At 39.2% G+C, this 22,903-nt stretch overlaps 1 protein-coding gene across 1 annotated transcript in view; it reads right to left on the bottom strand.

The window, feature by feature from the left end:
* Positions 1–96: 96 nt before the first annotated feature.
* The window catches only part of vat1l (vesicle amine transport 1 like), a 36,415-nt gene continuing 13,608 nt past the window's right edge, over positions 97–22,903 (bottom strand). Inside the window, exons 4-9 of the mRNA XM_062961574.1 lie at positions 22,000–22,142; positions 18,388–18,491; positions 16,800–16,855; positions 14,535–14,729; positions 7,067–7,150; positions 97–5,351 (exon numbers count right to left, since the gene is read on the bottom strand). Of these exons, the coding sequence (XP_062817644.1) occupies positions 5,250–5,351; positions 7,067–7,150; positions 14,535–14,729; positions 16,800–16,855; positions 18,388–18,491; positions 22,000–22,142 (684 nt within the window). The 3' untranslated portion in view covers positions 97–5,249. The remainder of the gene's footprint in view (positions 5,352–7,066; positions 7,151–14,534; positions 14,730–16,799; positions 16,856–18,387; positions 18,492–21,999; positions 22,143–22,903) is intronic.

Below are 22,903 nucleotides of genomic sequence, written 5' to 3'. Positions count from 1 at the left end.
AGCCTAACAACTTCTACTCTGCTGTTAAGTTACTGTCACTCTCTGAACTGCTGTTTACCAGGAATGTTGCACTACATGAAGCACCTCCAGCCAAAGTTAATGCTATGTTTAATATTTTATTTATATTTTTATGTAAACATCATTTGCTTGGTAGGCACAATATAACAAAAGCTCTAAAGCAACAAGTAACAATTAAAACAAATGTCTCGGTTCATTTATTTCGGCTGATGCTCAAGAGAGGCCTTCGCTGTTCAAATGGGGAAATCATTTCTTTTTCCTCGTTGAAAGCAACTCATTAATTCGAAAGTGGTCCAGTGACAAAGAGAACAATTCCAGCCCCATTAATAACATTAACACTGATTAAGGCTTTCAGCTATCTTGAAGAAATACTTTCTATCCTTTGGAATGGTGGGCCATTCACTTAAGAGTAGTCTTACCAAACCCAGTGCCAGAATTGTAATTGCTTTACTTTTCGCATACTCTGTATATGTGATTTAAATCCGAGAGGAGCATTGGCAGCTATCTCCGTTTATATTACATAGTGCTTTTGTTTCATTAAGAGAACTACATCTGTTTTTCAATACAGTAGAGTCTCACTTATCCAACGTTCTGGATTATCCAACTCATTTTTGTAGTTAATGTTTTCAATATATCATGATATTTTAGTGCAAAATTCGTAAATACAGTAATTACTACGTAGCATTACTGCGTATTGAACTACTTTTTCTGCCAGATTTGTTGTATAACATGATGTTTTGGTGCTTAATTTGTAAAATCATAACCTAATTTGATGTTTAATAGGCTTCTCCTTAATCTCTCCTTATTATCCAACATATTCGCTTATCCAACGTTCTGCTGGCCTGTTTATGTTGGATAAGTGAGACTCTACTGTATTTGCTTTGATTAAAAAAAATGGGGATTGAAAAATCCTTCCTGTGGATCTGATTCATAGCATGATATAATATGATCAGGTTTTAATTTTCTTGTCATCTCTTTGGGAGAGAACATGCTCCTTGGTTACAAAATTGATGTGACTCAAAGGCATCATTTTAGTGTTAGGCACCTTTTTAAATAGATTTTGGAAGAAGGAAGCAAAGGGCTTGGTATGGCATCACTTCGCTTACTAAGCATCATGTTGAACTCTTGACAGTAGTGAAAAACATGAAAAGTAATCCGAGATTATGGATTGCGGTATTTGGGGTTAATTAGGCATAGGTCAATTTAGATGATTTAAACACAAAACTGAGCTCACTTGTTCACTGCAATGAGGATTAAATTTTCATTGTAGCAAACCCTCCCTGAATTTAAGCACTGGATTAGGTACAACATGACATTTTCTTGGGGTGGAAAGCCTTCTGGAATTGTTTCTCACAACAGAAATCCCTGAACAAACAAATTACAACTCCCAGGATTTCACAACATTGAATCATAGCAGTTAAAATGGTGTCAAACTGCATTAATTCTATAATGTAGAGGCAGCCTAGTTAACCTCTACTGGCCTGACTCCTCAAAACTGATGAAAACGTAATTTATCCACATTCCAATCATTGGCAGAATGGATCTCCTTCTCTCCATGAGCTGATGGTAAAGTTGGTTTGGGTGGAAGTTACTACTGTAGCGATAGCTGTCTCACAATCAAAACAAAGCAGTGCTTGTGAATACAAAACAGTGATGCTTGTATATTTACTCATGTGTAACTGTTAGCTAAATAACTGATACAGGATTCCATCCATTTTTAAAAAGGATATTTGCAGTGCATTCATTAATTTTGTTTTTGATTTGTGTTATATGTATGCCTTCCCCATTGCTTTGCCTGTTTCTTTCTTCGGTCTATGTATTCGAGTCTTTGCTTTTTCTCCTTCTTCCAAAAGTCAGTTAGTCCCTTGTCTCCCTTTGTCTAGGGGTGCATCAATACTAGAAAATTAATGCATTTTAACACCTCTTTAACTATCGTGGCCCAATGCTATGGAATCCTGGGAGTTCTAGATAGGTGAGGCATGAGTACTATCTGACATAGTGTGCTAAAGGCCTTGTAGAGTAGTGAATTAAGGAGCCGCAGTGGCGGAAAGGGTTAAACCGTTGTGTCAGCTGAACTGCTCACCTGAAGGTTGGGTTGCTGACCTGAAGGTTGGTGGTTCGAATCCGCAAGATGGGGTGAGCTCCCGTCTGTCAGCTCTAGCTTATGGGGACATGAGATAAGCCTCCCAGCAGGATAGTAACACATCCGGGCATCCCCTGGGCAACGTCTCTGTAGATGGCCAATTCTCTCATACCAGAAGTGACTTGCAGTATGTTCTCAAGTCGCTTCTGACACGATAAAAAGTGTAGAAAGATGCCACAAAAGTTATTAGTTTCTATTTCCTGAAAAAACCCCTTTTTTGTTTACCTCATTAAAATTGAATGGCTATATATTCTTTTTTAAAGCAATTCATTGCAATCCCAATGGCTCTAAAGCTCAATTTTTTGAATGCCAACTAAAGGATGCAGCCTAATATGGCACTTTTTTCTTGACATGAGCAATGGCAATGTAAGGAGATGTGAAAAGTTATGCAATTTTGCTCCTTTTGTTCCTGTTAACATTTGACAACAGACGCTGTGAACTCCCCCCTGATCTCGAGTATGGCATTACTCTTCTTTAAAATAATTTGTCTGCATCTGTAGCTCTGCTGATTTAAACTAAGCTTTCTGTATAGTGATTTACAGTTCTATACACACACACACACACACACACACACATATAGGTATAGAACTGTAATACACACACACACACGACTATATAAAACATAGTTTTAGAATACAAATGGGAAGAAATTAGAAAAATAACAGAATGAGATCACTGAAGGCGGCATATCATGTTAATGCAAACTCATCCATTCTTGTCTATGTCAGAAAAATGTTAGCAATCGATTTTCCCTCTTCACTGTCCTTTGGGGGGAAAGTGATGTTAATTTTAATGGTTCAACAAGACAGAAATAAGGTATTTTCTTTCATATGTAAGGCATGCCATCTTTGAACTTCTTACGAGGCATAGCTGTGCAGTATCTATGTGGAAGGGCAAGGCATTGTGGCTTAGGGCTTTTGTCCCTTGGGTTATGACACAGTTTTTATTGAGAACAGTACATAGTAAAGAGCTTTGGATTCAGGGAAGAATTACTTGGGGCTTAGGCAAAATAGGTCAGCACCATTTTGAAGCTTGGATGCTGGATCAGCAAACCCCCGTTTCTCCTAAATGTTTGAACAGAGATGCTTGACAGCGGACAGCCTTGAATCATAATTTGGGTGCACTTCGTTTTTGAATATTTGATCTTTTATATTTCCTTGCGGTAAAACTACTTGCAGGGTTGGAGCTTATCCTATAGAGCAGGTTCCTTAGACCACTGAGGGTAAACTAGTTTGGAAAAAAAATGGAATGAATCCCTATGCACACGGCACATATCTTATTTGCAGTGCAAAAGATCATGAAAAACAATGCAATATTTAAAATGAAGAACAATGTTAACCAACATCAACATATTGGTATTTCAATGGGAAGCATGCGTCTGCTTTTGAATGATGAGATAGACAAGCTAATTAGGATTGTTGTTGTGGTTCTGTGCCTTCAAGTCATTTCAGACTAAGGGTGACCCTAAGTCTTAAGTTTAGGGTGGGGCCACATCTGGCCCACGGGCCTTAGTTTGGGGACCCTTGCTATAGGGTTTTCTCTAAGACTATTGAAATTTACACCAATGGGATTTGTTGGCACCTTGACAGAATCAATTTGGAATACATTCATGGATTCCAACCACTACCATACATAAAATTGTATCAGTCATGGCTTCCCAGTGTCTTTCTAGACTATTTCCAATTACAGTACAAATGAGGTATTTTCTTCTTCTTGAGAAATAAGCATGTTTGTTTATGAGATGAAGTATCATTATGGAATGGGATGGATGGATGGATGACTGTCCTATCAGCAGCCTTACTTAGCAGTTCAAAATAATGAATTCTCCCCACCATCTCATTCCATCCCTAGGGCCAAACATGAACAAGGGGAGTTCCTCTACAGATAAATATACGTGCATCTTTATACATTTAGAGATGTCCTTCATGTTGGGCTGGTTCATACTCTAATTCTAGTTAAAGCAAGAGCGGGCATTTGGATATTTTTCGATGAAGCTTCCATAAATCCACACTCTTGGCTATGCTGCTGTGGCTGATGGGAATTATAAGGTCCAAATATACACAAAAAAGTCAGAGTCTCATAGCTGAATGGAAGATTGTCATTTCTTATTGGAGAGAATGGGTGTCTAAGCATCATCACAACTATTACATAAGATAAGGGATAGAGAAGCTTTGACCCTTCAGATGTTTTAGACTTTAACTTCTAGACCTAAACCTTAACCACTACAACAACAAGACATTATAGGAATTATAGTCTAGAAGTCTCCACTCCTGAAATAAGGAACTGCATATGCCTTAAAAACAGATGGATTTGTCTGAATGCGCAGTTCATGCCATCCTTTCCCAGCATTTTAAAGGGAAGGAATTTGAATGGAAATCAAGCCTGCTTTGGTCTGTGTCTATACATGATGTGTCCAAATTAAGGTAAGGTTAAGGTTTTCCCCTGACATTAAGTCTAATCATGTTCGGTTCTGGGGGTTGGTGCTTATCTCCATTTCTAAGCTGAAGAGCCGGCGTTGTCCATAGACACCTCTAAGGTCATGTGCATTGCCATTGCACCATCGCACTGGGGGCTACTGTTGCCAAATTACACAACAGCAAAAGCACAATGCTGAAAAATTCTATATTCCTATCTCCAACCCCAGAAAAATGATAGTCCCATTGGAGGAGTGAATGTGTGGACTCACTTGTTTAATCCTGATTTTATTTTATTTTTCCATAGCTGACTAGTAACAACTCCCACTTTTAAACAGGCTCGATCAATTTGCTTTTGAGATGGCATGAGAAGGACTTTCCTGCCTCCAAATTACAGCAGATCTTAATAAGGCTTTAGTCAGGAGCGTGATAGGACAGTCACAAGCAAACTGGGTAACACATGAAGGAATGTCATAATACTGTACTGGGTCGGAATGGCACTTGAGTTCAAAACATCAATGATCAACAGCTTATAGCTCAGCTGACTGCAGACAGAAAAACAACACACACTATACTAGAGCATTTGTTCACTGGTGCACAAAATGGATTTTCCCAGTCATCTTCCCTTCTTCTGCTCTGTCACTGCTTCTGGCTTTCATTCCCATGGCTCGCAGCTATTGCTGGATGAATGGCATACGCTCTTTGTTCTCAGTGTCCCCTTCGTGGTCTTCCTCCTCTTCGCCAGCTTCACTGGTTTCTGTACTGTCATTGGCCATCTACATTGAAAACAGAATACTTGTAAAGCAGGACACTGGACTGTAGGTCAGTAGCAGAGAATGTACTATTTGCTTGCAGAAGATCCTGTTGTGTGTCCAATCAGGATGAGGACATAAAGATATTGGGACCTGAAGAATTTGATGATCTCTGTTACCATTTCTGGGCAAGTTGGACCAAGGGTCTGATCTGCTATGAATACAGTTTGGAAATGTCCTTTTGAGAAGAATTAACATGCTGAAAGCTTCTATAATTGAGCAGCTCTGGGACCAAGTACTTACATTATATAACATTTGGGGGGAAAATCTGTTCCTGGTTTGAAAGTGGTATTTCCTGTTCAATTGTATGGTGCTTACTTTGAAAATAGTTGTTATACTCCAGAAACTTCATTTTTGCGGCCACCACAAATAATGTTGAGTTGGTTGAGACGCAATGAGATATTCACTGAAAAACTATAGCAAAATGTGCTGCAGGGTGTCCTGCAAAAACAGTTTTTGGAGTTTAATAAATTAGGAAATAGCATTTATATTTTGGAATGTGGAGACGCTCTTGATTTGGCATGGATAGTCCTGATTACCATATATACTCGAAGATAAGCTGAGTTTTTCAGCCCTTATTTATGAGCTGAAAAAGCCTCCCTTGGCTTATAATCGGGTCAAGGCCAGCAACAGAGCCTGCCGGGCTATTGCTTGCAATATGTGATCTATTTCTTTCTTCTCTCTTATCAGTGTGTTTTCTTTTGCAAAGCCTCCCTTGCTCTTAATCAAGGGAATGTTTTGATAAGAGAAAGACACCCTTGCAAGTCAGGAAGAAGAAATATATATATTCATTAATCTTATGAAAGCATTTTCCCCTGAAATATTTATTAAACTCTCCTACAGATATATAGGCATTAACCCCTTGTAAGCTTTTGCCATCTCTATGTACCTTTATATGTGTATCTATATACATTAATTTTATATATGAATTTCCCCTCATATGTTTGCAGGTCTTTGCAAATCCTTTATACATATAGATCCATGTACCTGTGTATCTGTAGCCATACATACACATTATTTTTATATATGAATTTACCCTCATATGTTTGCAAGTCTCTGCTAATATCTATATAAAGAGAGATGTCTGGAAAAATATGAATATATTCTCACCTACCTATATATAGGGCTTGGAAATATTGTAGGGGAAATGCACACACACATACAGAGGGGATTTGCAAATGTTTCAGGGGAAAATGCATATGTGAAATTAGTGTATATTATTATAGATCTATATCTAACTCTGCATTGTTTATATAAAGTAGTTCAATATGCAGTAATGCTATGTAGTAATTACTGTATTTACGAATTTAGCACCAAAATATCACGATGTATTGAAAACATTGACTACAAAAATGCATTGGATAATCCAGAACGATGGATAAGCGAGTGTTGGATAAGTGAGACTACTGTACCATTATTTCCATATACAACTGGCATGTACATTTACCAATCCTGCATGCTATGATGTTTTGTTTGGCAGGCGCCGGGCATGCTTCCAAACAAAAGCTTTGCTAAGTCTTACTTTCGGGGGAGGCCTTATATTTATCAATTCAGCAAAACCTCTACTAGGTCTTATTTTTTGGGGATGTCTTATTTTCGGGGAAACAGGTTAGTTTCCTGCCAATGTTGGAATATATGTTTATTTTTTTAGACAGATTTTTTCACTTATTTCTACTTACCAGTGGAGTAGGCGTCTTCTCCACATCCAGAATTAATTTTCCTATATTGCCTCTGTCATGGATTCTTTGCATTGCTTCCTTCACCTACAAAGTAACAAATCCTTACTTTAACATCTTTATAGTGATGCAATACACACTTCCCCTTGGAATGCAAGTACCATATTTACTTGAGTCTAATGCTCACCTTCTAAATTACCTTCTCAAAATTAGGGTGCACATTAGATTTGCGTAATATGGTAAATACTTCTTTTGGGTTTTAGGGTTTTGAAAACTGAGGTGTGCATTAGATTCGATGGCGCATTACATCCAAGTAAATATGGGCATATTTCATATGGCGGATTTAAAAAATACTTGAAATTGTAGAACACACCAAATATTACCAGCTAGTTGAAAAAACTGGGGATGGACTGTGTTTAAAGCAGGCATTCTAAATTCAGACTCCACAGAAAACAAAATATTAGAATTGTCCACACTAGCTAAATAATTTAACTGTATGTTGTCGAAGGCTTTCATGGCCGGGATCACAGGGTTGTTGTATGCATTCCGGGCTGTATGGCCATGTTCTAGAAGTATTCTCTCCTGACGTTTCGCCCACATCTATGGCAGGCATCCTAAGAGGTTGTGAGGTATGGAGAAACTCAGCAAGGAAGGTTTATATATATCTGTGGGAAGTCCAGGGTGAGGGTAGTCTTTGCTAAGAATACCAGTTGGACATTTCTGATGGACAAGTTTAACCAGCACTGGTAAGAATATGAGTAGGGAGATATTTTTCTTCCTCTCTGGTCTGCCTTGCCCCAGTGGTGCTAAGGAACAAACAGCTAAATCACATCAACTGCAAATTACGGGGATAAGATCTCCATGGTTACAGGTCACATGGTCCTTACTAGCGTAAGCTTTTAGCGTCAAGGTTACTTTGGCAACATGAGCAACACAGATAACCGATTCAGTTCTTGTCCAAGTTGACAGGACGAATCTGAAAATCTACAAAAAGTAGAGTATTTTGCATCCAGAAGTTCAACTGTGTTGGCACAGAAGCCTACATAACCAGCATCACAAACCAGGGGACATATTCTCCCAACCAGCACTTTATTGTGTGTTTATTGAATGTGCGAAGGGGAGCAGGGTCACACCTAATAGCTATTCCCCAATGCTGCCATGGCTGCTGGCCACTCTCATACTTTTGAAGTTCATGGAGAAAGTCCTCCACATCTGTGATACAAACGTTTCAGGCTCTTTGACACAAAGCCCTGGTCCCTATGCAGTCGGTGGATAATGTGTTTTTCTGGGGCTGCAAACCTATCAATTTTATCTGTCCACAGTCCCAGCAAGGAACAACGGGAGAAACGTTCCACAAGAAGTACATGCATTCAACATTTCACAGGTGAAAACTGAGACATATGTGGCCAAAACAGAGAAGAAAGCAGCCAAGATGACCCAAATAACAGCAGGTTGTTTTTGCTTGAGCCTGCTGGGAAGGGCAAGATACAAAAGGGAGGTTTAAATTGTTTCTGTAGTTCCAAAGTTATAGAATGACTCCTGGTTCTTCCACTTCTATGTGTCACTTTCCTCATAGATATCTCCTGCATCTTTCTCTTCTAAGATGGACTGCTCTGATTAACTGGGACTGTCCCTGCCAAACTAGATGATGATGTTGTTGTTGTTGTTGTTGTTGTTGTTGTTGTTATCATCATATTGTATGACACAGCAAACAAAATAGATATGCTGGATTTCGTTTCACAAAATCACAAGTCGAACACTTCCCAAGTGTCTAGGATTGTGTGATGTATTTTCGGATGATGCGTGCAGATCCTAGTAAGGTGGCCTTTTGCAGTTGGCAGATCATAATTTTGTCAATGTCTATTGTTTCCAAATGCCGGCTGAGATCTTTTGGCACGGCACCCAGTGTGCCCATCACCACCGGGACCACCTGCATTGGTTTCTGCCAGAGTCTTTGAAGTTCAATCTTGAGGTCCTGATAGTGGCTGAGTTTTTTCTGTTGTTTTTCATCAATGCGACTGTCACCTGGGATGGCAACATCAATGATCCAAACCTTTTTGTTTTCCACAACTGTGATGTCTGGTGTTCCAGAACTTTGTCAGTCTGAATTTGGAAGTCTCACAGTATCTTTGCGTGCTCATTTTCCAATACTTTTGCAGGTTTGTGATCCCACCAGTTCTTTGCTGCTGGGAGGTGGTACTTGAGGCATAAGTTCCAATGAATCATTTCGGCCACATAGTTGTGCTTCTGCTTGTAGTCTGTGTGATTTTCTTACAGCAGCTGAGGATATGATCAATGGTTTCGTCGGTTTCCTTGCACAGATGACCATCCAGCCTCTGTTTAAAAGCCTCCAAAGAAGGAACCTCCACCACACTGGGGCAGAGAGCCCCACTGCTGAACAGCTTTCACAGTTAGGAAGTTCTTCCTAATGTTCAGGTGGAATCTCCTTTCTTGTAATTTGAAGCCATTGTTCTGCAGAGAACAAGCTTGCTCCCTCCTCCCTATGAGTTCCTCCCACCTATTTATACATGGCCCTCATCATGTCTCCTCTCAGCCTTCTCTTCTGCAGGCTAAACATGCCCAGCTCTTTAAGCTGCTCCTCATAGCTTAAACTATCATAGTGTTCATAGTCGGAACACAGTTCGCAACTCAGAATACATATGAATTTATTCCGAGTTACGACTATTCCGAAAAATTTGCCCATGCCTAGTTTCCCCCCCTAGTATTTCACACTATGCATACATTCTCTTTTTCATGCCAACGTACATGCTGGCCACACAGTGGCAGTATAAAAGAGGCTATACACACTCATTTAAGCCAGAGGCACTGTGAATATGTGGCTATCTAGATACAGCATCAACATCATCATCATCATCCTGCTTTCCTCTCCTAAAGAAAACTGGGCTACACTTTGGTGCCCATTATATTACTTCATACTATTAAAATTAGTGGATAATTTCATGCTCCCCAACTATTCCAATTTGGCCGTCTATGAGTCAACACCACGAGCAGCTCTGCTCCCCATTTCTGGTTAAAATTGGGACTGTGCTAGTGAGAAGAATCCATCTTTTTCTTTCATGGTCTTGAAGAATTTTCCTATAGAAATTGTCACACACACCAACATTTCACAGAGAACAGGGACCCCCATGGCCAAACGACATCAGAGTGGGGTCAAGATGATGGACATTACCAACAAAAGAATGCTAAGTTAGGAGAGGCTCTGGTCTACTAGAAGGGCAAGATGATGACCCTTCCTTAATCCTTCCCATGTCAATAAAATGGAGAATCAACTCCTTAGGTTTACGTTTTGAAGGAGCTATCTACAGTGCTGAAACCATTTTTGAGAAGCGACTTCAGCACCGTGGAGACGTCTTCTAACACAGATGCTAAAACATGGAGTTGATTCATCATGTTTTAGGACAGAGTTTATGAATCTCGGGAGTTGTTGAACCTTTGAAAACAACAACTCCATGATTCCATAGCATTGAGTCATGGCAGTTCAAGTGGTGTCAATTTGCATTAATTCAAAAATGTAGGTGGACTGGGGCAGTCCAGAACCAGCCAGAAAAAAAATAAGATGGGTGCCACTGGTAAAACAGGTTAGTTGGAGGTTATGAGGTAAGAAACACTACCATGAATTGATCCAAAAAGAAGTAAGAAAAGGATATGATGCTAGCCAAGGGGAATAGTATCAGTAGAAGTTAAAAATACAAGGATGCAGATTTAGTATTTTAACTCAGATGTTTTGCTCCCTTGTGCCCGTATACTATCACAGCAAATGCCTCACAGTCCTTATAGTTATTCCTTCTAGCTGCTAGTCAGGAAAAAAACCCTTTTCTTGCTTGTTCTCTAATACAGAGGAGCATCTCTTATTCTGAATTATTTGTTGCCATGGCAGCAAAACCAAGAACAAGCTCCAAATGAAAGGTTGAATGGGTTCAAACACTAGAAAATTCTACAATAGGTGAACTTAGACTTGGTAGATGCCATTTCAGTATAATACTATTACTGTATTACCAATTATCATGACCATCTGCAGAGTTTCTCAATGGCGTCGAAATTCTCATTTTACCCACAGGCATAGAAACATTTCATTTTCAGTGGACTTGCTGGTTTTCTGGTCATAAACACTTAAACCAAATCTTGATCAAGTCCAACTTATATCCCTGGCACCAGCTATCTTTCATTTTATCCAAGAGAGAAAGAGAGAAAGAGAGAGAGAGAGAGAGAGAGAGAGAGAGAGAGAGAGAGAGATGGCATGTGTACACTGTAGAGTGAATGCAGTTTGGCACCACTTTAACTGCCATGGCACAATGCTATGGAATTCTGGCAGTTGTAATTTCACAAGGTCTTCAGTTTTCTCTGCCAAAGAGTGCTCATGACTCATCAAACTATCCCAGGATTCCATAATAGGAAGCCATGGCACTTAAAGTGGTGTCAAAACTGCATTAATACTACAGTGTAGATCCATCCAGAGACAAGTAAGCAAGCAAAATGAAACTGGACTGACTATCTTTAACATCTGGGTTGACATAATATGTTAAATTTGGGGTTTCTCTTGAATGCTTCAGTTAGTGCAGAATTTAGCTGCCAGAATTCTAACTTGGCAAGCCAGTTTTTATTATTATGCATTAACAAATATATCAATTATAATATACTAATTGGTGTAATATATTGATAATTATGCTAATTTTAGATGAGTCAGATAATTCAGATATTTACCACCAGCCTAGTTAAAAGCACTACCTTTATTTTAAATGCCTAGGGGAAAAAAACCTGAATAATAATTTTAAAATAACACGATAACTTTTTTATTATGTCAGAAGCAAATTGAGAACATATTGCAAGTCGCTTCTGGTGTGAGAGAATCAGCCGTCTACAAAGACATTGGCCAGGGGACACCCTGATGTGTTACCATCCTGCTGGGAGGCTTCTCTCATATCCCCACATGGGAAGCTAGGGCTGATCGATGGGAGCTCACCCCATCTTGCGGATTCGAATCACCAACCTTTAGGTCAGCAATTCAGCCAGCACAACATTAAACATATCAATATATACATTCAAAAGAATAAAATACACTTTAAAAGATTTTTAAAATTAACAGCAGTTCAGTTTAAAACAATATAGCACCCCTAGCCTTTTCTTTAAAAACTTTCTGTATTAACAGTCTGCCAAAATTTAAGTGTTTTGCTTCTGAATAGAAACACAATAAGGAGAACAGTGTTGTAGAGATATAATTTTTCATCTGAAGGTTGTAATGAGTAATTTTAGAAGTTTTCCTGAAAGAAAGTCCTCAAAAATGCACAATTTTCAAATGCTATTTGCAGTTAGGGACTCCTTGTGTGCAGTATTCACATGTGGTTACATTGCCCAGACAATGTAATAGTATGTAATATTAATTTCTGAATAGAAAATGCCTTTTTACCTATCCAAAAAAATGCTGTTTCCAAGCAAATCAACCATATATAAATTTATTGTAAAATAAACTTCCAATTTCAGAATTTTCTGCATAAAATAACTGTGTGCAAATTTTGTGTGGAGTAAATTCCAAACTCTGAAGCTTCTCATTAAGCCGGGGGGGGGGGGGGGAGGAGTTAGGGTTCACCCCCCCCCCTCAAAATCTGTTTTATTCATGGATTTTAACTGGTTAACTAATTTATGAGTAAACCAGGTTTTTTTAAACCGGATACATTTGAAATTTTAACACCCCCCCCGGCTATGGCCCTGCTCCCCATTGGTATGACAGGATGGCTATTAACTTGGTTGTTTCATGATGATAAAATTCATACCTTCAAGCAAACTGTTCAAATTAGAAAAACAGGTCTGATAGTGGAACATTTCTTTTCCAGGGGTGCACAGCTGAACTAATGAAACCTGTTCTCTTGTTTTTGCCAATATTTCCAAGATGACATTTCCTTTGTCATGCAAATAGGATTACACAGGAGGGAAATGAGACCATGGTGTGCTAGCGTTCAATTTTGTTGTTTGCTTTGACAATATTTAACATCCCACCTGTTCTGATCCCTCCATTAAGTAAATGTTGGATGTTCAAAGTCGAGTAATAGGTTGAAATGGTAGATCAGTGACATCTCTAGCTGTGAACCACATTCTTTCTTGTAATCAAGTAAACCCCATTCAGAGTCGATCAAAGCTAACAGAAGGCTGCAGTCTGAACAGTATCATTTGAGAGTGGTTGTTTATAGGAAAACTTTGGCAAAGGAATAAAATGACTTTACTAAGACGACATGCAGACTGAAAAGAAAACAACAAGACTTCATTGTTGTAGGCAAATCTTAGCATTTCCGTGTGGAGCAAATGGTCTACAAGAGACTGAGAAAGATGAAGACACTGTCAATACATTCTGTGTCAAGTGTCAATGCCAATCAACAATAATGAGTTGCGGATCCCAGTAAATGAAAGCAGACTTTGGTGGAGGCGGTTCCATCTAAGTCTGGCAGGGCTTTCCATGGCTGCAAGTGACAAATTTCAAACAGACTGAAGTGGGAAATTCTTTGAGAAACAAGTAGAAGAATATATCCTAAGCTTCCTGGCATCAATTCCCACAAAAGACTTGTTGCCAGTGCACACATTCCTTAACTGCACGGTGAATTACAAACTGGGAATATTTCTGGAGAGACACCAAGAGCGATTTGGTCTAATTCACTCTCAGTATAGGTAGGCATCCACCAGTATCTAACATTTGTTTAAAAACCTCCAGCAAAAGAGAATCCAAGGTATCTATTTCACCATTTAGCAGTTCTTCTTATCAAGAGGGTTTTTTTTATTTTGTTTAGTAAGGATCGCCTTTGGATCAGTTGATTTGCATGCTGTAATTGGAGCAGCAGAAAACATGCTCACCCCAATTTCTATTATGACATACCTTCCGATGTCTATTATATAGAATCACAGGGGCCAACTTCCTTCTGCCAGGCAGGAAAAGCACAATCAAAGCAGCCTCCAAAAAAAGAGCTTCCACCACACTTCAAAGCAGAGGGTTCCACTGTTAAAACAGCTCGTGTGGTCAGAAAGTTCTTTCTAATGTTCAGATAGAATCTGCATTCCTTTCATTTGAAAATGAAAATGCCCTACCCGACTTACTGGGCAGGGAGATTGCAGTTGAGGGTGCTCCTCTCCCCACCCTTGCCAGTGTCTGCCTCCTTTCCAGGAGCCGTTTCACACACATGTGCTTTCCAGGGCGCACAAGTCCCAACCAATCAGATTGAACCTCTGGGTCTCAAACTGATTGATTTCTTCCAGACAGACTGGTGTGAAACTGTTGCCTTTTTACTTACTGAATTTATTTGTGTGAATGCAAATGACCTATGGTCTAGGCATGAATAAATGAACAAACCTCTGCTCGAAATGATTCCCATACTCTACATGTAATTATGAGGTTGGATTCTGGGTTGCTCTGTAAAAACTCATTAAGACAAAGAAAAAGAAGAAGAAAAACTCAAGTTATCTATCTTACCTCTTCAAGTGCCCAGAGTGAATCAACTCGAGGTTTGATCTTCTTCTCATTGTAGAGTTTTATGAGTTTGTCCATTACATTATGTATCAGCCCACTTCGGTTTTGTTTAAAAAGCAGATTTAAGAGGGAAAACCCAGCCATGACTTTGTTTTCTTCATAGAGTTTGATAGGGTTCACTTTCTCTACTTGCCACCACTACAGGCAAAGAAATGGCAACAGGATTAGAAACAAGATAACTTACATAAAACAGCTTTAAAAAACAAACAAACCTTAACTTCACATATAACACAACAAAAATCTAAAGAGCAATGAAAATCTGAACAAGGACAATTAACAGAAAAAACACCTTGGTTTATTGGTGGAAAACATTGAAAATGGTAACAGTAATGAGAGGACATACAACTCACATAATTAGAAAGGAATGAATAAAAGGAAAATCCCAGAGCAGAAAATGCTTGGTGTCATTGGGGGGCTGGTGCAAAGAAACATATGGAAACCTTAACACTCCTGTTCTGGCACTGATCCAGACTTTGAATAGGTGTGAACAAGAGGGCAAAGCATGAGATGCCTACCTCCAGAATCACACTATTTGTGTATGTATTTTAAATGCCAGATGAACATGAATTATGTAAACTAGAGGCAGATCTGTATTGACCACTTATCCTGGGGCTGATGGGGAGCGTTGAATAACTAAACACAGCTGTCTATTCTGAAACATAAAGGTTCAAAGCATTTGTGACTATTATGCCTGGGAGTAAACACTATGATAAATATAGCATTTGTTGATATGTCTATTTTCACCAGGTCTATATAAATCATATGTGATATCTTATAAAGAGCACTATATTAGACCATTTTCCTTTTATCTTTTTAAGAAAACTTGAAGCTAAGCCAACAATACAGATATTCAAAACATTGCTGCTTACCAGATGAAGGGTTAACTGAAACTGGAGTAAACCTGGGAACCAGTAGTAAACGGCTTACTTCGGCTCACAGCCAGCCACTCTAAAATAACATCTATTTGACCAGGCTTCCTGGCTGGGAACTGTAAACGACTGCAACATCTCTGAAAAACTGAATTTATTGTCAACAAACTGAAGATATGGCTAATTGACTGCATTTACAATCTGAGGAGTCCTACAGAACTGCTCCAAGACTACAGAGACTTTTATTTGTTTTGACTCCAAGCCAGGTTTGAGTCAATTGATTTGTATACTGATATATTTAGTTTCACAGCATATTATCACATACCGTTTTGGAGAGACTGAATGTACACATACTGTGTTGCTAACAAATTTTAGTTGGAGTCTTGTTGATATATGTTTGATATGTATTCTATACTGAAAACTGCTCTGTGTAAATACTGGGTGGTGCTGTCTTGGGGAGAATTCAGAGCAAGCCACTGATTTTGGTTAACACAGCTGAAGGTCATGTTAAGATGGCCTTGGCCCATGTTAACCCAAATCAGTTTTGTGAATAATTTAGCTACCACAGAACTGATTTGCTCACCCTTCCAGATAAGTGGTCAGTGTAGATGTGTGCCTGAGTGTGGGTAAAAGGGTGTGGCCAGACAGACACAAGAGACAGAACATCCAAAGCTACTGTTTTAATCAGAGAGACCTTGAAATCTGAGCTTAGAGAAATTGAGGTTAGGAAAATTGAGTTTAGGAAAGGCTCTATTCCTCATCTCTGCTCCTTGCTGATGATTTAATTGAGAGTGAATTACTTTTGCACTTTAAATTCAGTTTGCTTCAATTGTTAAGTAAACTGATGGTGAAGAGGGAAATTAGCACATCAAGAGAAAAAAGGGTGAAACTAAGCTGAGAATGTGGGACAGGAGATAGTTAACTGGAGCTGCCTCTGTCAAATGAGGACTTTTGCAGAGCATGCAATTGATAAATTTAAAAAGTAAGAAATATAAGGAAGACATGTTTCTTGCATTTTAGATAAATTACAAAAGTGCTCTACTCAATATGCATGCATTATCTACACTAACATGACTATTTCAGCACAGCAAGGTTGTGTGATAAAGTCCATAGAATCACCTAGAATCCTGAAAATTCTGGGAGCAGTCACATTTACAAACCTTATTGTGTACTGTTTATATTGTTGCATGGTTTGTGATAAAACCCCATTGTACTAAAATAAAAGGGAAAAGAGGGAAAGGAGAATGTGGCAGACATAGAGAGAGCTGGGAGCCTGGCAAACAGCAAGACATGTACAGATACGCTGTATCTAGCAGAGTCAAAACGTTTTTGCACTTACTGATTTTGCAAAGCTGAAGAAACTTTTGGTTTCCCCAGTAACCATGTTTGATGACCCTGGAAGAAACGGGAGCAAAGAAAGGGAATCCATGAATGTCAAAACTGCTCATTATGAACACCTGTGTCCAAGAATATATCCATAATCAGTCACATTCTTAAGATAACACTGCTATTTGCTACAGACACCCAAAACCTTAGCAAAGAAGGTTTAAGATAGGTCCCTCATTCTATCTGATATTGCTTCTTCGTGTATGGATACCTTATTGCGCTCCTAGCAATGTTTTCAGATCAATTATAAGCAGGAACTTTTCCCCTCATCTCCAGAGATTTATCATTTTACAGGCTTTCTTTTTAATCTGTTCTGCTTTGTTGTTGGAGTTTTTTTTTTTGGAAGGGCAGAATGAGATGTGTGTTAAATAACACAGAATTTATTTTATTTTAAAATATTGTTTAAGGCTCAGGAAGATGAAATTAAGAAGCAATAGGTTCCCACCTTCACATTTCCGAAGGGAAACCATGCTCGTCACATGATATGGTGAACAAAACTGAAGCAATAGGTCGAAATCACAGAAGATATAGTTACAGTAAACAGTTTCAAGAATGCCTTGATGATATAAGTCATTTGACATGGAGATTTGTCATCAGCCGTCCTTCACTAGAGGTTTTTAAATCAAAGCTGGGTGGTCATCTATCAGGCTGCTCTTACAACTAATTTCCTGAACTGGCAGTTGGACGAAAGGATCGTTGAGGTCTCTTCCAACTTGAAGGGTCCATCGAGAATCGGCCTGGCACTGCATGTGAATTGTGTTTGCAGAGCTCTATGGAGGGGTGACCCTGGCATCTGGAGAGTCTGTCTGTTCAGAGGCTTTTTCTTGCCAGTTCCCAGGAGCTGCTGGGTGGCAAGATGGTAAATATCAGCAAAAGAGAGAAGGCCAGTCAAAAGTGTCCCCAAGAGAGGAAAGATTGGATTCTTCAACAACATGTCAGCTCTTTGGCTTGCAGTCTACAAAAACCAATTATCTTCTGAAGGGTCTTTTCAGTGATGACGGCGTGTGTGTGTGCTGTTTTACTGCCAAGATAATCTTCTATATATAGGGTGAGGGGAACTGGGCTGAAAGCCGAAATACTTGCCTAGCTGCCTGGCAGGGTGTAAGGATGTTTTCTTGCCCAAAAGCTCTTTTGTAAAGCAGGAGATGTGAAATCCTTGGGAAAGAAAGTTTGGGAAGGGAAGTGGGAAGCAAGCAATATTTGAGCATTCACATTTTGGTATCTTGGGCTGCATCTGCACTATCATATAATGCAGTTTTGAACTGCATTATATGGTCAGGATAAATACTTATAATAAAGTTTAATGCTGTTAAACTGCATCATATGGATCTACACTGACCCTATAATACAGTTCTATATTGCATTATATGGCAGTGTAGATCTAGCCTTGGATACTTTCTCCTACTCTCCCATCACCATCTGCCTCTTTTTCTCCCCCTGTTTTTCAACTATCAGCATCAGGCCAGGGCTATGGAATAATTATGCCAGATATAAAGTACTACCAGTCCAGGAAAATAGAAAATTGAGAGGCTTTTACTTACCATATAAAATGTAAGTCCCAAGTGGTTTGAGAAGACTGAGACCTTTGCCTGTATTTTCTCCACAAAGGCAATCCAGAACAATGTCTACGCCATCTGGGGAGATTCTGAAAAGCAGACAAACAGTTTTGGCAGTGGCTTGCCATCATTAACCTTATGGACTCTGGATGATTCTCACAGGAATAAAAAGAAATAAACAGAAACAGAATATGGTTTGAAGTGGAACTCTGTAGTTCTGTACTCATCTTATTTCTGTACATCTTATTTCTGAGGGCTGATTAAAATGTACTGAGGCCTAAACCAAGCCCTAAATATACCAGCCTAAACCAAGCACAGCCGAGGATAACGTAAACCATAACACTCGCAATAGAGATGGGAGTTCTGGCTTCTTGGATAGTCATGGGAACTGGGAGTCCAGACTCTTTTGTTCCAGGCTACTACTAAGCTCCCTACATGAGGTTGGTAGCCTGAGCCTCAAAGACTCCATCTACAGTGCCAGATATTCGAGTTTCTGAATCCAGATTATCTGCTTTGAACTAGATTATATGGCAGTGTTGACTCATATAATCTGGTTCAAAGCAGATAATCTGGATTCAGAAACTGGATTATATGGCAGTGTAGATCCAGCCAAATAATGATATGTGGTATTACAGCTCTTGATAGTAGCAAAACCTTTTAAATACTAGCCTCAGGTCAGATCTGACTGTGCACTGTAATTATACAACCTGCTCACACTGCTGACCATAGTAATTTTTAAAGACATTTTCTTCTTGGTGTCCATTAATTAAACAATTATGAAAACCTATTTGTGAACTTCTAATGGATAATTGTACTCTAGGGAGATTGAAAGACATAAGGTTTGGCGAACACATTCTAGTCTGCATGAGCATTGATAATGTCGGAAATTGGCTAATAGCAATTAAAGTCACAACACAGTATCAATAATAATAATAATAATAATAATAATAATAATAATAATAATAATAATAATAACAACTTTATTTATACTCCGCCACCATCTCCCCAACGGGGACTCGGGGCGGCTAATCTTTCTCCTTTTTCTTTCTCTTCCCCCCTTTCTTTTCCAGAAACCAGCTTCATTCAAAGGTGAATAAAACAAATATAGGTAAAGGTAAAGGTTTCCCCTGACATTAAGTTCAGTCGTGTCCAACTCTGGGGGTTGGTGTTCATCTCCATTTCTAAGCCGAAGAGCTGGCGTTGTCCGTAGACACCTCCAAGGTCATGCGGCCAGCATGACTGCATGGAACACCGTTACCTTCCCGCCAGAGCACTACCTATTGATCGACTCACATTTGCATGTTTTCGATCGGCTAGGTTGGCAGAAGCTGGAGCTAACAGCGGGCGCTCACTCTGCTCCCCGGATTTGAACCTGGGACCTTTCGGTCTGCAAGTTCAGCAGCTCAGCGCTTTAACACACTTCGCCATCGGAGGCTCCCATGAAACAAATATATGGAATATTAAAATAATAATTGGTTGGATCTTTGCTACTTCTTTTAATCTTATGGAGAATAAATCAGGAATATCTTTGAGAGATTAAACGTAGAAACCAAGGTATTATAATACAAAAACCACATATTTGATGAATACCCAAAACAGATCCTTCCAGAATTTGCAGTGTACAGTTGAAGGAGGCCAAACATTGATATAATTTTGGTAGTTAACAAAAAAAAGTCAGGAATTAGCTACCTGATTATTTCTAGATTTTTGTAATCTATGCTACAAATTTTTCCATAAGTGCTATACCCCAGAGTTTATGTAGCAAGTTTGAGATTGTGGGGAATTTATAATCTTTACAATAGCTGGCTATAAACATCCTAGTTACGAATAGTAAGTAGCCAGTTAGTATTTTGTACAAGTCCTTATTCTCTATGATTAAAAAAAGTTCAAGAGTGCTAAACTAGGATGTGGAATTACTTATTGCGCCACAATTTCAAAATGTTTATCAAAAACCAAGCAATGAGTTGCAATTAATTGTGTACCTTTACCTTATCCCCATATCTAGCCTTCACTACCTTTGGTTTCTAAGGTTTGATCTACACTGCCATATAATCCAGATTATTAAAGCAGATAATCCACATTATTATATGAGTCTATGCTGCCATATAATTCAGTTTCAAAGCAAATAATCTTGATTTTGTATGGCAGTGTAGATGGATATAAAGCTGGATCTACGTTGCCCTATATCCCAGGATCTGATCCCAGATTATTTGCTTATCCCAGATTATCTGGAAATGTACACTCACATAATCCAGTTCAAAGCAGATAATCTGGAATCAGATCCCGGGATATAGGGCAGTGTAGATCCAGCCTCAGATGAACATCAGGTCCACTCATGAGAGCTAAAGTGATAAAATACATTAGGTTTTTAGAGGATGCTGTCAGAGATAGAATATGTTCTTTGGCTTTAAATAATTTCTGAAAGGAAGGGTGAGTCATCATGCTTTTACAAGGGAACCTCATGAAAAGAATCTATGATCAGTTCACACTCCTGAGCAATTGCTTGGGTCACAGACAAAAGAGGAATATATATTTCATAGACGATGCACCCACTGAGCAAGATTAAAGGGGATGAAAAATGGAATCAGCACCTGTCAAAATGCAAGTTAAGGACCTCAACTGGACATCCAATCAGGTTTGTCCTTGTGGCTTTCTCAGGGCAAAAAAAGTTAAACTTAGATGTTCCTGCTTGTGCCCTCTTGGTGTGAGAAAATAACATGCTAGGAGATGGGGAGGGGCGGAGGAGAAAAATCCCCCCATCTCCTGGCATGTCATTTCCTCAAGCCAGGAGGGCACAAGGAGTGATGTAATGGTGGCTAGGTAGTTTAACTTTATTTTTAGTGGTTATTTTGGGATTGGGTGGGAGGAGTTGGGTGCCATCCCAGATGTTTGGGCTCCAGGAGGAGGCCCAGATCTAATGGAGTATTGAAATATTTCGGAATAACTGAGGTTATTCCAAATCAATTTGTTTTTACCGGAGGTGTCGTTTGGGTGCCCCCAGTAAAAACCCAGACAGGACCCACATTTTGGGTCTGTCTGGATGGGCCCTCAGGCTATACCTGAATATCTATTCAAACTAGGGCAAGAGGAGTTCTTTCTCTTTGTCATAAGGTCTATTTACTTCTCCAAACATGTGCTGGGAATGGCTGAAACAGTGTGCTGGTACATCTAGAATGGCACCACCCAGCTGAGGAATTGAACATCTTTGTGCATGGACCTGTCTGTAAACATCGTCAATCAGAGATTATATACTCACACCACCTATAAGTATATAATAAACTGACATCAAAAGGGAAGACAAATCATACCCTGCAAATAACATACACGGATGTTATTACTGTTTGTTTTTAGAATCACCAAAGAAATAAACAAAGATAATAATAATAATAATAATAATAATAATAATAATAATAATAATAATAATAATAATTTTATTTTTATACCCCGTCCCATCTCCCCGAAGGGACTCGGGGCTGCTTACATGGGGCCAAGCCCAGGTCACAAACAATATAAAAACATAACAATAAAACAATCAATCAACAATAAAACAAGTCATAGGTCAAGATACAATAAATATACTATGATAAAATCTCTTACTTTTTAACTTCCTGGACATAATCTGCATTTCGGTCAAAGAGATGGGCTACAGAATCTTTGATTGCTTCATGTTTGAAGGAGGAAGCTGTTCCAAAGACAGTAACATTGGGGATTGTTGAGCAGAGCTGAGCAACAGCTTGTCCCTGCAAAGACATCAAGCAGGTCAAGCAAGACAAGGCTACCATCTGGTTTTTAGTTCATTCATCCTTTAAAAAAAAAAACTAACTAAGACTCAAGGAGAGAAAGAGAGAAGGTTAGGGAAAGAAAACCTCAGGTACCTGCTCCATCTGATCTGTCTCCAACAACACCACTCATTGTGCTATGAGAATGGCCCTGGTGAACCTTCCCTATACATATACCATGTATTGCCATAAACACAGTTTCAACAAGGCCTCAACATTATGAATGAAAGACCTCCACAACAACCTCTTATGAAAAGCTGTGCTCAGGTCTTACAAACGCAGAGCGACAGCTTCCTTGTGTCCACCTCCATCGGTTCCTATTGCCTCTCACTTTAAAGAACATAATTTCTTTTTCTAATGAGTTATATCATTTCATGATATGGCCAGTGGAAGACAGCTTCACTTTAGTCATCTTTACTTCTAGTGCTAATTCAGGCTTGATTTTCTCTAGGATCCATTAATAATTGCAATCCTACTGCAATGGCAGCCTACTGATACTATGACCACACACAATAGTCTGTGTACTGGTTAATGCACTACAGTGCGGTCTACATGGGGCTGCTCTTAAAGATGACTGTGTGGATATGCCCTGGGTCCACACTGTCATATAATCCAGTTCAATGTGGATTTTATACAGCTGTGTGGAAGGGGTCAAAATCAGCATCAAGGGCTGGATGCAGTCTTTACTTAGGGCCCTTTCACACAGCCATATAACCCAGAAT

This window comes from Anolis carolinensis, unplaced genomic scaffold (genome assembly GCF_035594765.1).
Source record: "Anolis carolinensis isolate JA03-04 unplaced genomic scaffold, rAnoCar3.1.pri scaffold_9, whole genome shotgun sequence".
NCBI classification, from domain to species: domain Eukaryota; kingdom Metazoa; phylum Chordata; class Lepidosauria; order Squamata; family Dactyloidae; genus Anolis; species Anolis carolinensis.
This window is presented reverse-complemented; position numbering and strand designations above follow the sequence as displayed.